General features: G+C 24.1%; 2 protein-coding genes across 2 annotated transcripts; both read right to left on the bottom strand.

Annotated features, from left to right (window-relative positions):
* Positions 1–2639: 2639 nt before the first annotated feature.
* Positions 2640–9744, bottom strand: LOC112683452 (tRNA (cytosine(34)-C(5))-methyltransferase). The gene is made up of 16 exons (XM_025554504.1): positions 9350–9744; positions 7562–7648; positions 7269–7474; positions 6986–7163; positions 6817–6901; positions 6612–6752; positions 6383–6506; positions 6187–6317; positions 5693–5885; positions 5386–5625; positions 5138–5270; positions 4864–4941; positions 4466–4607; positions 4259–4408; positions 2917–2982; positions 2640–2777 (listed from the first exon to the last, which is right to left on the bottom strand). Exons 1-16 carry the CDS (start codon positions 9416–9418, stop codon positions 2689–2691), a joined length of 2112 nt encoding a protein of 703 aa, XP_025410289.1. The 5' UTR covers positions 9419–9744; the 3' UTR covers positions 2640–2688.
* Positions 9745–15324: 5580 nt separating this feature from the next.
* Positions 15325–16830, bottom strand: LOC112683453 (ubiquitin-like protein 7). The gene is made up of 4 exons (XM_025554505.1): positions 16789–16830; positions 16500–16612; positions 15793–16393; positions 15325–15714 (listed from the first exon to the last, which is right to left on the bottom strand). The coding sequence occupies exons 3-4, from the start codon at positions 16360–16362 to the stop codon at positions 15325–15327; spliced, it is 960 nt and encodes a 319-aa protein (XP_025410290.1). The 5' UTR covers positions 16363–16393; positions 16500–16612; positions 16789–16830.
* Positions 16831–17151: the final 321 nt, after the last annotated feature.

The raw sequence follows: 17151 nt of genomic DNA on the forward strand, positions 1-17151 counted from the left end.
AAATCCGGCACTGGCTCGACTTGAGAGGGAACGTAGGGGGACGGAGTACCCCTTCTAATTTTTAGAAATTTTAGCGTCCCCCTACTATTAATACGTTATAATTATAACACTTAACAATTTTTGGGGACGCAATTTTTTGTTAAGCAAACAGAGTCCCCTTTCTTTAATTTTTTCAAATCAAGCACTGTATACTTATACACTTTTATGAGCATATTGTGTTTTTTTTTTTACAAGATATTCATTTCTAATTCAGTTTCATCCCTAATAAATGGCCTTTTGAAATGGCTTGACCCACAGTTCCCCGACTCTGGATCCGCTCCTGTTTGTAGCATTTACATATTTTTTTCGCACAGTCACAAAAATAGCAGTGTGGAACAATTACGTTTCGTACTTCCACAAAGCTAGTTTTGAAATTTTATTGTGCACGTAAATGCATGTTTTGCGTTTTTTTTTTTTTTTTTTTTGTTTTTAGGGCATATTTAAAATAATTTATCATTTTATCAATATTTTTAATTATTTATTTATTTAATATGGTTGTTAACTTTTCCCAGACGCATGTTTTTCCTATAAACATAAACAGGAATTGTCAATTAAATTGATTATCGGGTTATTAATTTTATTTATACGAAACATATGAGAAAATACTGTCCAACGCACAAACTATTGAAACGGACATCGGGGACGCCTGTCATCGACATCGGACATATTCATACTTCAATAATCGCTGTTTCTCAACGGTTGACCGTCGAACATATGTCCAAACGCCTTCTATTTACTTTTTAAAATAAAAATACCTAAAGTAATTATCCAGATATGAAATCCATAAAATTAGAATAATTAATGATAGTTAATTGTAACGTGTAAGTTGTTAAATAAAGTTGTAAATAAAATGTATTCATTAAAATAATAAGTAGCTTCAGAAAAATTCTATTTTTTGTTCAAAAATGCATATTTTGTATATTTAAGTAACTATTTTTAATGCATACCATGTATATTTAAATGCATGTTTGGTGAATTTTTAGAGCTACAAGTTTTCTGCCCAACCTACCACATTTTAAATTTAAAAATTTGCTACTCAAAAACATATTTATACTCTAAACTCTAAACATTTTTTTGGCTATAGTCTTGCAATAAAGAACAAATATATTTATATCCAAACACATATTTTATGTGTAAAAATTTGCTACTCAAAAACATATTTATACTCTAAACTCTAAACATTTTTTTGGCTATAGTCTTGCAATAAAGAACAAATATATCTATATCCAAACACATATTTTATGTGTAAAAAAATATCAAAATAATTGATGTATCTTAAAAATATTTAGATGACTTGGGTTTGATTATAAACGAATAAATAAACTTTCTTGCCTTATTTTCGGAGTGAAGTCCAAATTTAAATTCAAACAAAATTATATTTAATATTAAATAAATTTTTATAAGAATTTATGAAAAATATATTCGGTTTCCAAAACTCAAATATATGTATTGTGGTACATAGTGTTAAATTCATTCAAAATAATTATGTCATCAAAATAGAATTCACCAAAAAAACATAATAAATGATTAATAATATAGCAAAAAAATATTAATAAAATAATAAAAAATTATATCGAAATTAAAAACTATTTAATAGTTAATATTCGTAAACTAATATATAAATAAATAAACAAATAATATATACATAAATGCAAAAATAAATAAATGCTGAGCTTGGAGTATTATTATATTTGTAAAGTATGACCACCTTTGAATTAAACATTCATATTCAGATATATATATAATCAATTTGAGTCTCAAAAACATTGACTTTGTATATAGCTAACCATCAATTTTTAACTTGAAACCTGTTGTACTATACTTAAATAATAATTCAAGGTAAGCATTTATTTAATTATTAAACATTTTTTTTTTTTAATACCTAGAAATAATAAATAAGCTCAAAATATAGTAATAAATGAATATAGCCAAATCAATTGTGATATTTTTATTCAGTCAATCTGATAATTTTGAGGGAGAAATAGTAAATATACAAATATAAACATATTCTACGCCTAAGTTATAATTATATTTTCTGTTAGTGTAACAGCATTTGAAGTCAGCAATTTTTTAGACATGATTATGAATCCAAATGATACTGAAAAACTGTTTTTCCAAACACAGCAAAATAATTGAATGTTCTTTTATTCAGTTTAATGTTAATGTTTATTATAAATATAATATCGTTTTCAGGATTTTCTTATATACATAGTTTTATTATTATGGACTGAAATTATGTAATATAGTCAAAATATAATATATCTAAAATTGTATGAAAATGGAAGGATTATTCCCTAAAAGCCTCCCTCCCATGGTAGTATCTATACAATTATTAATTATCTATTATGTAATATTTAAAATCAAAATAAAATTGAATCATTCTTTAGTAACAATTAAAACGTATGTAATACTATTATTCGCCAATTTAGTATCTATTTTTCTTTTTAGATTTTATTCTTTACATATTGTTGACTGATGTAGATAAATAAATGTAAAACATTAAATTAACTATTTTTACTCATACTTTTGCAATATTTTTTTTATTATTATAGTTTGTATAATTTAATAATTAGGGATTAAACAAGTTATAAACATTTTTAGATAAAAAAATTTAACAAATGTGATATCTGTAAATTGTTAATTTTTGTATTATGATTTTTCAATCAGTTCTTCTTTAAGCCCATTTATATCAGGAACTAATTCTTCTTTGATCTCAGTATTATTAGTAATTACTTCTTCTAAAACAATAAATAATGAAATAAACATTTATTATGACATTTATCAAAAAATAACAACAATATTTACATGTTTAGCTCAATTAAAACCACATAAAGCCTAATAATATATAATATAAAATTAATAGTAAAATCATCATACCAATAAAAGTTCCATTTTTGTCTACAGGTTCATCATCATTACTTTCTTTTTTAAATTTATTTACATCTAAAACAATAAAGCCGATTAATTTTTTTTCCTATTTTTTTTAACACATTAATCAATGTCAAATATTTCAACAAAAATATTGTGAAAATATTAATTATCTTTAAATGATTTTTCAATGATTACAAGTGAAGATTAAGGATAATTATTTAAACATATTATTACAACTAAAGCTTTCCTTTGCCTAAAAAAACAATTGTAGATACATCAATAATTATCAAACACAAAATGAAGTAGCTAATTTATAATTACATAATTGTATAAATTAAATTTTCTCTGCGTCTTAATACTAATTAATATATAAATAAAAGAAAATTACCATACATTGTCATAAAATATTTCTCCATATTTTTAAAAATGTTGTTTTGTTTAAAAAAAAAATTAATGTGAAAATGAAAATTATTTGCCACAAGGAAACAGAAAAAAAAACTTCAATTAATTCAACTATTTTATTTTTATTCTTTCGGAAATTTTGTAAATATCTACCTTGGTTTTTTTAGGTTCACAAATTACCACTAAAATTTTATGCATTGCAATATATCTTTGCATAATTTTTATTTTATTAAAATGCTTAGACAATGGAACCTCGATTAACCGTGTCTCAATTATCCCTGTTCGCGATTAACCGTGCCCGCTTTTCCAAAATTATCGTTATTTGAAATTTCTCGTTTAAAGTTTTTTTTTTGGGTCGGAAGAATGTATTTTTATATTTATTACATAATATACATTATCGAAAAACGTAAAAGATCTTTTCAACAATAAAAATATGGCCATATATATCTCAGGTAGATAAGAGTTATTTAAGATATATATTAATAGAAACTACTAGTGTATTTTTAGCATTCCCTATAGCCATTTCAAAAAAATTTATTAAAAAAATGACAATGTACACACTTAATATGCATACAACATTATACATATTTTTTTATAATTCATTAAATAAAATGTCCGATTAACCATGTTTTTCATTTATCTGTTACCTTTTTTCATCATTATCTCGAATAATCGATATTCTACTATATTTATATATCTTATGATATATATTTATTATATTAAATAAATATAATAATAAAAGTGTTAACTTAGCAATACACTTTGATATTAGTTGACATTTTAATTTTTTTTAGCTGTCTTTTTAAATATAAAAATATTAACAATACATATTTTTTAGCATTTAATAATGCATATTTAAAATGCTACTTATAACATTCTAGGTTTTAATAATTTAATTTATTTGGAAATTAAATTAAAAATATTAGAAATTAAAAACAGAACTTACCAAATTGTGAAACATCAACTCCAAGTAATCTCAAATAATGTAATCTGCATTCACCATTCACATAAGCTTTGAGCGTTGAGAAACCCTTCCATCCCACCAACTCGAGTGGGAAATTTTCATCTATCATATTAAGAATACAACTTCCAACTCCTAATTTAAATATTTATTCTAATAAAAAGGCTTCTTAACTAAATTATTACTATTTACCAAAATTTTCTAGTTTATCTTTAGTTTTTTGGTCTAAATCAGTTACTGGAATTGTTGGATTCTTAAGAATAATTATAACTTCATCCCGTGTCAATTGTAATCTTCGTTTAGACCCAATGTAAGAAGATATACCGGCCAAACCCTAAAAAATTAGTAAATACAATTTTAAATTAAGAATTTATGAATATTATACAGATATTTAATACTAACATTATTTAATCAATAATTTATTCATTTATAACACAAAAAAAAAAATCAAAAATTTAAATAATTAAATTTGATCAATACTATTAACTGTTTAATATTATATAATTTTATGGGCAATACGGGAATAATAGTAATATTTTAACAATATTTATATTTAATAATAAAGATAAATGTTCACTAATAATAATTACCTCTTGAGCAAGTCTAAAGTTACACTTCATTGATTTATTATCACAACGGACAAATGTCTTGACACCAGTGTTAATTATCTTTAAAATAAAAATGTATGTTATAAAAACATAGAATATCTTTATTATATAAATTAATTAAAACATTTGTATTAGTTTTTAAATTACAATTTAAATAAGCTTAATGAAATATTAGTAATACTCATTTGATATTATTTATATAGATTCAAATTATAAAATAGTTCTTTTTAACCTAGTAATGAAATGTATAACTTACTTTAACACGATCTTGATTATTTTTTACAATATCTCTAATAGAAGATGAAGTGTAGTAAATATTTTTTTTTTTACCAACAGAACACCTAGTTAGTAAACAATGAACAGGGAAATCACTAAGTTCATAAAAATCCCTGTTAAAATAAAATTTTATAATTTAAAATAATACTCTAATATCACAATATTAAAACATTGTATAAAAAAAAGTAAAAAGAAAAATATTATTTTACAATGAATTAAAAACGCTACCTGATTTCAGGCCAAACAGGATCTTCATTTGTCAAAAATACAAATGGGTCTTCTTTATAACCTTGGTATCTTCGTTTCTTTGGTTTTCGTTTATTTTCTTTGATTTCTACACCATTTGCGGATTTTTCATTTTCTTCTTGAGTTTCTTTTAATGCAGTTTCCCATGGTAGAGGCTTAGTTTTTTCCAAGACAGTAACAAAAAATCCTCCAGTATCTTGGTGGTGGGGTAGTATGCGAATACTAGAATAATAGAAAGCACAAATTATTTTAAATATTCTTTAAAATAAGAAAAGTTTTCAATAGTTACCATTTGTTAAGATTAAATAAATCATCTTTTAAAGGAAACATTTGTGGTCTGATTTGCGTAGTCCATTTTTCTGGTACCTCATCAAAAGATTTGTATACATCTAAATCTTTTGATACAACTATCCACTGAGAAAGACCATCCATTGTTTTTAACCCTGCTAGTTTATGTCGTGCATCCACAATCACAACACTACCTATAATTAAACAAGAAATTTGACGTTTATATTTACAAACATAAAATTAAAAACTGTTACTTATAATTTATATATATATAAAACCTATAATTACAAAAAATGTATTTTATTTATACAAATCCGAATTATGAAAATGAATAATTCAAATAAAAACCATAATCAATTTACAATCAAAATAACTTGCCAACCAAGCCTAAGTCAACTTTAATTTTATTTAAACAATATTTACCCACATTTACTTTATGTGAAAAAAACTAATGATTAAAATAGATAAAATATTATACTAGTTTAAAATAAATACCTTTGGCTTCATTCATCATACGTTGAACTACTGCTTCATTTTCAATCGGATTCAAAGAACAAGTTGAGTAAACTAACCGTCCACCAACATTTAACAGCTCTAAACCTCGCTTTAATATCCGAAATTGTATTCTAAAATATTTAAAATATATTAAAACATTAATATTTATTTTTATTTTTAAACCATTTCAACCAACCCATGAAGATTATTTGCATTTCCAGGACTCCACTTGGTCCAAATATCTGGATTTTTTCGTAATGTACCATCCCCAGAGCATGGTGCATCACACAAAATTTTATCAAATTTTAACAAAGAATCTCCTAGAAAAAAGTAATCTTATATTATTTACCTTATATCTTTTTAATATTTTGACTCCAAGCATAATGAGTAAATAATAATAAAATAAAAATACAAAATAAACAAACCATTTTCATTCAAATGCATTGCTGGCAAAACAGTAGCATCGTGATTAGTAATGACTACATTTGCACTATTTAATCGTTTTGCTTGATGAACCAACATGTAACACCTAGCATTGTGAACATCATTTGCAATGACTAATCCATCTAAATAAAACAAAATTAATAAACTATACACACATATTTTATAAAATCAATATTTTTTAAATACCTGGAACAGAAGAAGTAGAGCCAGAATAAAGAGATTCAATGAGTTGTGCAGTTTTAGATCCAGGAGCAGCACACATATCTAATATCTAAAATAAATTTGAATGATTTTAATAAATCAAATATATTAATAAAATTTGTACATTGAAATAAAACAATTAATAATATATAACCTTATCACTTGGATTTATATCCAATAGTAAAGGTGGAATCATGCTAACAGTTTCTTGTCTAGAAATATTACCATTGCCAGTTTCAGAAATTAAAAAATTATGCAGACGGTAATATGCTTCAGAACCACGTATATCTTTACGAGTGATTTTCAACTGCCAACCCAATCGCTGGGGATACCTGTTTATATTTCACATCAAATAGAGAACATGTATCATATTTTTTTTTACTTTTTAGTAAAATTAATATACTCAAGATATGAATAAAATAAAGAATACAACAAACCATGGTAAACAAAATGGTTTGCTATTTTTCTGTTCATCACTAAGCTCTCCTTTGAGTAAATCAGTAAAAAAAACCCCTTCAACCAATTTCAAAAGACTCTTTGCTTCTATGTTACTGCTAGCAGTAATACGAAAAGATGTTGGTAAATCAGACTTTAATACAGATATAAAGTGATCCCATTCTCCTTTTGGACAAATATTCTGCATCTACAAATAAATATTAAAATCAATGTAAATTAACTTTTTATTTACAAATTCTTTTCTTAAATATGAATTAATTATTCATTTTATTACCTTGTAATACTGTAAAAATTTTTCATTTTCTCGTATAGTTGTTTCATAAGAACTACGGTTATCTTCTTTAGGATTTTCAGATGTATTCTACAATTTAATAAAATAAATTTTACACAGATAAAGATTCCAAATATTAAAAGAGTAATAATTATCAAGTATAGCATAATATATTTGGAAAAAAAAATATAAAAGAAAACAATTTGTATTTTGATATAAAGAAATACTATCATCCAATGGCCAGTAAACATAATAATAGAATTAATATATTTTTTTAGTTTTCTTAGTTTTAAATTTCTAAAATTATGTTAGTCTAAGATATAAATAATTAATAATAAATAATAAGGAATTAAAATTAAATTGTTTTGTGACTCATCATCAGCTTCTAATGACTTTTGATTTATACTCTTAATAATAATAATAAAGTATTATGAAATATATTTATATTAAATGGATATGTTTTATTGTAAAGTATATGTTATATTTAATGTGTTGAATCTAAAAGGCTAAATTACATGTTTTAAGTAGTTATTTTTTATACTCTCATTTCTCATACCGTTAACATGTTGAACAACTGCTCAATTATTTGAAACTAGATAGAACTTTATTTAAGTATACTTGTTATAATAAATTCAAAACATGGGTATTGTGCAATTGTTGACACCAATATAATTAGCTCTTCATACATAATAATTAATAATCTTAAATAATTATAATTAGGTATTTCAATTAAAAATATATTATAAATAATAAGCTCAGTGATTAAAAAAAAATAATTATTTATTGATGTTTTCATTTTATTATTATTTATATTAATTTTATGCTTTAACAAGAATCAAATTAAATATACAATACCATGTAAAATAGCTAATATAAGTATAATAAATACATTTTTTCATTTATTATTAAATACTTTAATTGATATTTGAGGTAAATTTAGGGAAATTGCAAATAATTCATAAACAAACTAGTTATTTTATAAAATAACATTATTTATAATATTTTAACTATATCATAAATATTTATTAAGAACTATTCAATTTTTCCAATAGTAACAATATAAATAAAATATAAAAAAATAAATGCTCAAACCTACAAATACTTATAATCAGCTAAATCCGTTTACTCAGAAATATGCTATGAGAGGAAAACAAATGGACCTATGATAATTAACAAATTATTTATATCTGATGATTTTAATATTAAAAATAAATGTAAATATTTGCACATATTATATAATAAGACTCGAGGCAAGAACTTTAAAATTTATATTGTTATTATTAGAAATAGTTAATAATTTTTAATAAATTAATTATGTAGGTACTTAAAAAAAAATAATTCCAAAAAAATAATATGTTAACAATATATCAATATTTTTTCACATATTTACTGTTTAAAATAACAAATAATTCAGATATCACAACTTTATAATGGATGCAATTTTCAAAAGCGCTGGTCAACTACGTTTTAGGGCAAGATGAATTATCATCAGAATTATGAATACACTAAAATACTATAAAAAATATGCATATGATAAATGTTTACTAAATACTGATGAAATATGCGTTAAAATCAGCTCTAAAATTATATATTTTTTTTTAAATTTAGGTAGTTGAAATACTAAAATTATGATTTTTAATTTTGAGAAAATATTTTGTTTCATTAAGGTGACGCCGGATATTTAGATATATAGGCTTCCACTGAAAGTTTAGTTTAGACAAACTTACGATTGATACACATATTTAAAGTATTAACTAAAATATAAATGTAATGAAAAAAATAATAACTTACTCCTCCTTGTTTTTCTCTCCTCTTCTTTGCAAAATATGCGTTTGTACAGCCATGTCTCTTGTTGCCCATTTTATTTGAATAACGTACAGTTATTCGCACAGTTTAAATAAAGAACACAAGAAAATGAATATACGAAATTATACATACACGTGTAGTGTGATAATTTAAAAAACCATAACAAGTAACAAGTACAACGTTATTATCAATTATTGTTATTGATAATGACGTTTTCACACGTAAGTCGTAACAAAAACGTTTCGTATCGTTTGTTTAGAGCTCCTTCCATACAATACGAAACCCCCGGGCAGGTAAAAAACAAAAATATTTTAATACGCTTTCACTTACAATCTTTGTAAGTGATATTTCAACTGATTGTATAATAGTAATGAGATATTTCGTTCTTTTTAGTGAATTATTTCTTTCGGTTGCTTATTCATACCATAACCATCGATTCGACAATGCACCTTCGCAAAGTGAGAAAAAAACAATTGTAGCGTGCCAAAATTCAAAAATTCAAAATTATACATGATCCCAAAATATTTATCTCATCATACCAATTTCAATTTTAATTGCGATTAAAATTTCATAGTACATGACGCGCAACCAACTTCGAATAGTATTAAGAATTGTAAGATATGCTTAGTTATCGTTTGATACTCGCCGTGTTGATAAAAGCTGTTGATTTTAAAATTGTTATTATTTTAGTAAATTATTTTGTTTTATCATAATTCACTATTTTATCAACATGGATGATAATAATATAGGTAAAATTTTAAACTAAACTACACATATCATTAAAACAATAGGGAAAAAAAATTTCAAGTTGATATACTTTTTTTGACAAAAATTAACTTCAAAATACGAAATCAATATTATAGTATAAGATGTTGAGGTTTTATTTTTATACTTTTCGTAATCCGACTCCGTCCGATTTAATTTAAATTGTTTGTTTTCTGTGATATATTAAAATAATAGCAAATACCACTCAAGATATTGCTAAGATTGACCAGTTAAGTATAGTTTTTCAGCATGTAAAAATTTTAAAAACAATGATAAAGTACCTATTAAACTCGAAATCAAAGAGACTTTTCTGAATTTTTATACTGTTAAAGATCAATCTGAATCTGGTATAACAACAACTATTTGCAATTTATTAGATAGAAATAATTTAGACATTTTAAAATGTTGTGGACATGGCTATGATGGTGCCAACACTATTAGTAATATTTACAATGGTGTACAACAATGTATTAAGGAATCATAACTGAGAACTTTATATGTCCATTGTGCAAGCCATAGTTTGAACTTGGTCATAAATGATATACCTACCTAGTTAATAGTGTAAGAGAGGTTAATAATTATTTTTTGCTCTTACAAAATATCTACGTGTTTTTTGAAAATATTATTAATCGTTGGGATTTACTTCATGTTTCAATCAGAAAAAAGTTAAACCCAACACGTTGGACGGGTTGTCTTTCATTCTTAATTACAGTAAAATAACGCTTTTTTGATATTCTAAAGGTTCTACTAAAAATAATTATTGAAAGTAAATAAAAAAATGAAAAATCAGAATCTATAAAAATAAAAATGTATATGGAAAAATTCGAATTTTTAGTAATGTTTATTATGTTATCGCATATTTTAAATAAAGTTATATAACGCATAAAGTTAAGCTCTACTTTAATACAAAGAAAAGCTATGCATTTATCTTTTGCAACAGAAAAATTAGAAATTTCTCACAATACAATTATATAGCTAAGACATAATTTTGATATCATCAATCATATTGATGATCATCAGTAAAGCAGCTGAAATGACAATAAAATATAAAATTTCAGTTACTTTTGAAGATAAAAGAAAAAATATTAGTAAAAAACACTTTGACAAGCTTGAACAAGACATATAGATTTGACAAACCAAAAAAATTATTTAAAATACAACTTTTTTTTTGTAACAATAGACATTGTAACATTTCAAATAAAAAGTTGATTCTTAGGTTTAAAGAAGACTTTAGATTTATTTTTATTTTTAATACCTAAAATAATATTGAGTCAATATTATTTTAGGTGTTTAATATAATCAATAATATTATTGACTTTAACAGAATCGGAACTTAGAGACAAAATATTATTATTACAACAACCAGTGGCGCAACCAGGGGGGTGGACTCCGGGTCTGGACCCCCCCTTGGTACGTATAACAGTATATTAATATCATATTCTAGATATATATATTATAATTTTTTATTATTTGTATATTAGTTTATTTTGTCAGACCACCCCATGAAAAATTCCTGATTGCGCTACTGACAACAACAATATACAAATGATTCCTCTGAATCATTATTGCTTCAATTATTACTATGTGTAAAAACATAAAAAAGCAAAATAGAAAGAATTAAAACTATTAGAGAGTTAGCAAAGTTAATAGTTATAAAATATTATAATATGAGTAGTAGTTTTTCAGAAGTATGATCATTATTAATTATGTTTTTAACATTACTTTTGCACATTGAAGGTGGAGAAGCAGAAGTTATGAACGTTTCACAACTTATTGACAACTTTGCGAATTTAAAAGCGCAAAGAGTAGAATTTTAACTATAAATATAAGTCTGTTATTTGATATATTTTTTTATTTGTTAATACATGTAAATTATAATATATTTGTGTATACTTACTAAATTTAAATACTTAATATACAATTAAAAAAAAAAAAAAAACTTATAAAATATACAATTATGAATAGGTAAACATATAGGAAGTTTAATTCATATACGTTTGACATATTATAGGAAGAGGGTCGTTTAAGTTTTTTGCGTTGGGGCCAAATTTGCATACTTACGCCATTGCCTTTATTGACTACATTTTAAATATAATAAATTACATTAATCTAACTTATTTTTGATATTCTAATAAACAATAAATTATTCTTAACTGAAAAAAAAAATAGAAAAATTATTTTGTCCAAATTATTTCTATTCTGACCTACTATGATGTACCTATTCTCTCCACCAAACACCTTCTAAAATTAAATCCTGATTGCTCTACTTTTTCAATATATATTTTTTTCATTTTTATTCATCTATATAGTATGAACTATTATATATTAGAATATTCGATAAGAAAACAGGAAAATCCTTACTACGGCCCAGCCACTACAATTTAAAGCGATTCAAAGTATTTCCCAACTGAACATTAATTTTCTATTACATAATAATGAATCCAATATTCCAGCAATGCAATAAATTTTATGAAAAATTATTTTATCACCATAAATATCAAATATTTGCATCCCTATATTAATCTATAATATGGTAGGATTTTACTGGATTCCATAAATGTATTTATTTACAATCTCTAATATTCCTATTTTAAAATATGATATTTCAAGATTCTATGATTCAAGATTAAACTTATTAACTTATTTTTTAATAATTTTTATCCCATTGAAATTCTAGCTTTACAAATGTATAATTAAACCTAGTTAGATTTTAATCACACAATATCAAAAATAAAAACTGCACTCTTGCGTTAAATTTTTTAGGTATAACATAGATAACAAATATAATTTTATAAAGAAGTAGAATTTGTGATTAATACATCCCCACCCAAAACCCTTAAACTTTAAAATGAATGAACCTATCTACTATTTAAAAAATAAATTAGCACAGTAGCACAGTATATAATAGTACAATTTTCTTTTTCCTTGTTACAATTAACTGGAAAATCATATTTAATATTATAAAATAGAATATACAATTTCCATTGAATTTTAATTTAATTAATTTATCATTTCTTCAACATCTAGGATAAAATTTTAAATTACAAATCATTTATATATAATGTGAACACTATGGGCAATGACTCTAATATTTATATAGAAACAATTATATTTAGTGCCAGTATAACCTAATGTTGAAATAAATAGTTATTTTATTATTTTTAAAAAAATTGTTTTTTAACAATTAGATTATTTATTATATTATTATAAAATTTATTGAAAAATATCGGTTACTACAATAAGTTAAAATAATAGTATATAATCAAAATCAATAGATCTAACAACAAACAATTCAAAAAGAAATTGAAAATCAGGAAAAATTAAAAAAATGTGATAAAACAACAAATAAAAAAAATAGATAATTGTTATTTTTGTAATTTACCTGGACACTGGAGGAATCAATGTAGGAAATATTTTAAAATTTGTGATAAAAGAAAATTATGGCTATAAATAAAAGTAATAAGAATAATACATTTTTCACCGAAATAAATCATGCGGAAAATATTGAGGGAAGTTGACTTAAGAGAATCAGACCATGCGTTTAAAAATAAATTATTTTAGCGACTATAAATTATTAAATAAACTAATACAAGTAAAAATAGGTAACAGTACAATTTTATTAACAGAAGGAAAAGGAAATATAAAAGAATAATAATATTCAAATGGATAACATTAAACATTCGAATAATAAATGATTATAATTATGCATTAGATATTTTAAACATACCAGAATTATACTTACCAATTATACCAGAATAGCTTATTTTCATGTTGTACAGTGCACAAAGGCTTAACAATGTCATCCAATAAAAATACTTATGTATTTATATAAAACCTCAGTACTGCTGAAAGACAAAGTAAATTGAGTAAATTTAAATTTAATTGTGCAAATTAAATAGAAATTTTTGTTTTATATTTTATTGGTTAAAAAAGAACACCAAGGTGTTGAAATTATAGATTGAGACAATTTCTATTATAGTTAATCTATATAAATGTTCATGCACATCGATTGTTTACTATATTATGATAATAACTATGTAAATGTCATATATTAATTAAATATTTTTTATTATTACTAACTAGTGTAGTTCACTTGTAGTACTCAATCTACAACATAATCATAAAACCAAAAACTAGACTGTAGTTGTAAAAATTGCTCTGTACAGTTCTGTGATGCTCGGATAAAAGATCTTAAGTACAAAAACTGCGAAAATGGGATTAAAATACATAAAAGATAAAAAAACGCTCTATTTGTGGGTAAAAAGAACTAAGTCCTATCCCTACCCAATACGTAATAATACAAATGTGTAAAAAGCGTGTAAAATAAGTAAAGTTTTTTCTCAAAGTTTATTTATTCTCAACATTTTAATTTAATTTCTCTGAAATTATTAATTTTGAACATAAGACCTTTAACCCGAGCACCACAGAATTATTGAAGACTAATATCAAGCTAATAAATTGAATGATATATAATTTGTTAAAAATGGAATAGTAATAATAAAATATATTTATAAAATTATATTTATTATATTTAATAACTTTAAACTGTTAATATTTTATAAAAAATATTTTTATAATTTTTGATATAGTATTTAAAAAGTATTGATTATTATTATTATTATTATAAGTAAAAAAAAAAAAAGCATAATTTAATAAAACATACTAAAGATTATTATTATATAAAATGGTTTAAATATTCAAAAATAGGTTCAAAGTTTGATCATTTTAAAAATAATTCTTCTAACAAAATGTTTGATTTAATTATATAATTATTTAAAAAAGTAGTATTTTAATACATTTGTTTTTCATGAATACAAATTGTCCTTAAAAAATAATTATATTATAAAATTGAATAAATTGCCTTAAACTTTAAAATAAAAGTAAGGATCAATAATAAATTAACATAAAAAAAACTTATGCTACAGTAATCATAAAATTTTATTAATATGAACATTACTTAAGAATTATTTTGAAAAATGTATACTACTTAAATATCTAATTAAAGTGAACACTACTTATAAATTATTTTAAAAATGTATGTTACTTAAAAACCTAATTAAAATGAACACTACTTATGAATTATTTATAAAATGTTTGTTACTTAAGAACCTTATTAAAATTAACACTACTTAAGAATTATTTTTAAAATTTGTTACTTAAAAATCTAATTAAAATGTTACATCAATATAATGATTTTAATCAACATCACTGTTATGATCTGTGTCATTGGGCGGGATGTCTGAGTTGTTGATGTTGTTTATAAATGATTGAATTGAATTTTCTAAATTATTTAGAATTTGCTGTGTTTCCTGAATTATATTATGAGTACCTAAACGAGTACGTTGAATTTCTTGATGTTGTTCTGATAACAAATTTCTTTCGTTTGCATTAGATGTACTTGCACCACTAGTACTAGGCTGTAGTTGTTGTGTTATACTTGCTAAGGCATGCTCTAACTCCTCAGCAGTAATAGGTCTAGGGGATAAATTTCTAGATAAAGATTGACTACTGACCTCAATAGCAGGAAACAAATATTCTTCGGTGTTATAATTAATAACACTTCCGTCTGGGCTTGAAGTTTGGACCTAGCATGTAAGTAGAACATTTCTATATTAATAAAAATAATAGTACCTAGGCAATAATATTATTTTGATAAAATTTACCTGCGAATCAGTTTTGTTAAAAATAGTTAAACCAATCCTCCATATAGCTAATGACAATGCAGGATTATCATTTATGAAGCGATCGATATTTTCTGCATTATAGTTTTCCGCTAATAATTCGAAATGTTGTAATAGTGTAACGGCAACAGGATCTTCACTCAATTCCGGAGTGTCTATGATAATTTTATGAATATTTTCTGCCTCAACAAGTTTCATCACTTTAGCTCTTTGACTTGGGAAATGTAAGAATGCATGAAAAACTGATTCTATTAACGATTTATCAGGTTTGGCTTCAAGTACTGAATGCATAGACGACTTCGCTGGTTTAAGGTCTGTATACACATGCACTGTAGCTCCGTCGAATAAATTGTAATGAGTAAGAGTTTCCTCATCTTCTAAACATTCTCCGCAATAAATAATAATTAATCGTTCGAGGTCTAGAGTGTTATCCTTTTCGTATAGATAATTCTTCAAATCGGTAACAGTTTGGTCCATGTCAATATGTATTTTAGTACTGTAAGCAAGATCCATTCCTGAGTTTTTTCGCACTTTAACGTTAATTATTGCCATTGCGTTTCCAGGTAAAATATTGTATATGATCCTGTACAACCGACACCGTTATAGTTTTAGTTACTTAGTTTAATACATCTATAATATAAAATTAATGAATGTGTATACAATGTATTACATAGGGAAATATTGCTTACCTTGTTATTCACCAAGAATGTTGAAAACAACAAGAAAGAGACAAACGCAGTCTTGTGCAGTCTGATATTAATTTGGATATTAACTGCAAATTTAATAGACGTGGTCCTTCAATCTGCAAAATAAAAAAATTATAATCTCATAACTTCGTGAACCATGATAACACAAAACCATGGTTTCTAAAATTAAAAGCAAAAGAAAAAACTACCTATTACAGTTTATTCTACCAAAATCTTTATTTTCCGTACTACTTAAAATCACAGAATAATATAAAAGCCACTGTATCCTTACTGTATAAAATATTAGACTCCGAAAATTTGAACCGTATTCATATTCTGATAGTTGTATAGTTAGTTATATAGATAGTTGTATAGTTATCTGTTGGTATATCTATTTGCTACGATATTATGAAAAACGGAAACAATTTTCATGTGTATGGTACCTATATATTGTGATATGAATTATTTAAGATAACGTATGCCACGCCCTTCTGGAGACCATGTTCCAGGCGGTAAAAGGACTTTTCGCCCCCACCGTTTCGTTCCATCAAAAATACGAGTCCACGGACATTTCATCCTCGTCTATTATTAAGATAGGACATTTAGCCCCCGGAAGTTATATAGATTTATTTATACCTACCCATAGGACGTTTGG

This window comes from Sipha flava, unplaced genomic scaffold (assembly GCF_003268045.1).
Source record: "Sipha flava isolate LNK unplaced genomic scaffold, YSA_version1 226_pilon_pilon, whole genome shotgun sequence".
Classification (NCBI taxonomy): domain Eukaryota; kingdom Metazoa; phylum Arthropoda; class Insecta; order Hemiptera; family Aphididae; genus Sipha; species Sipha flava.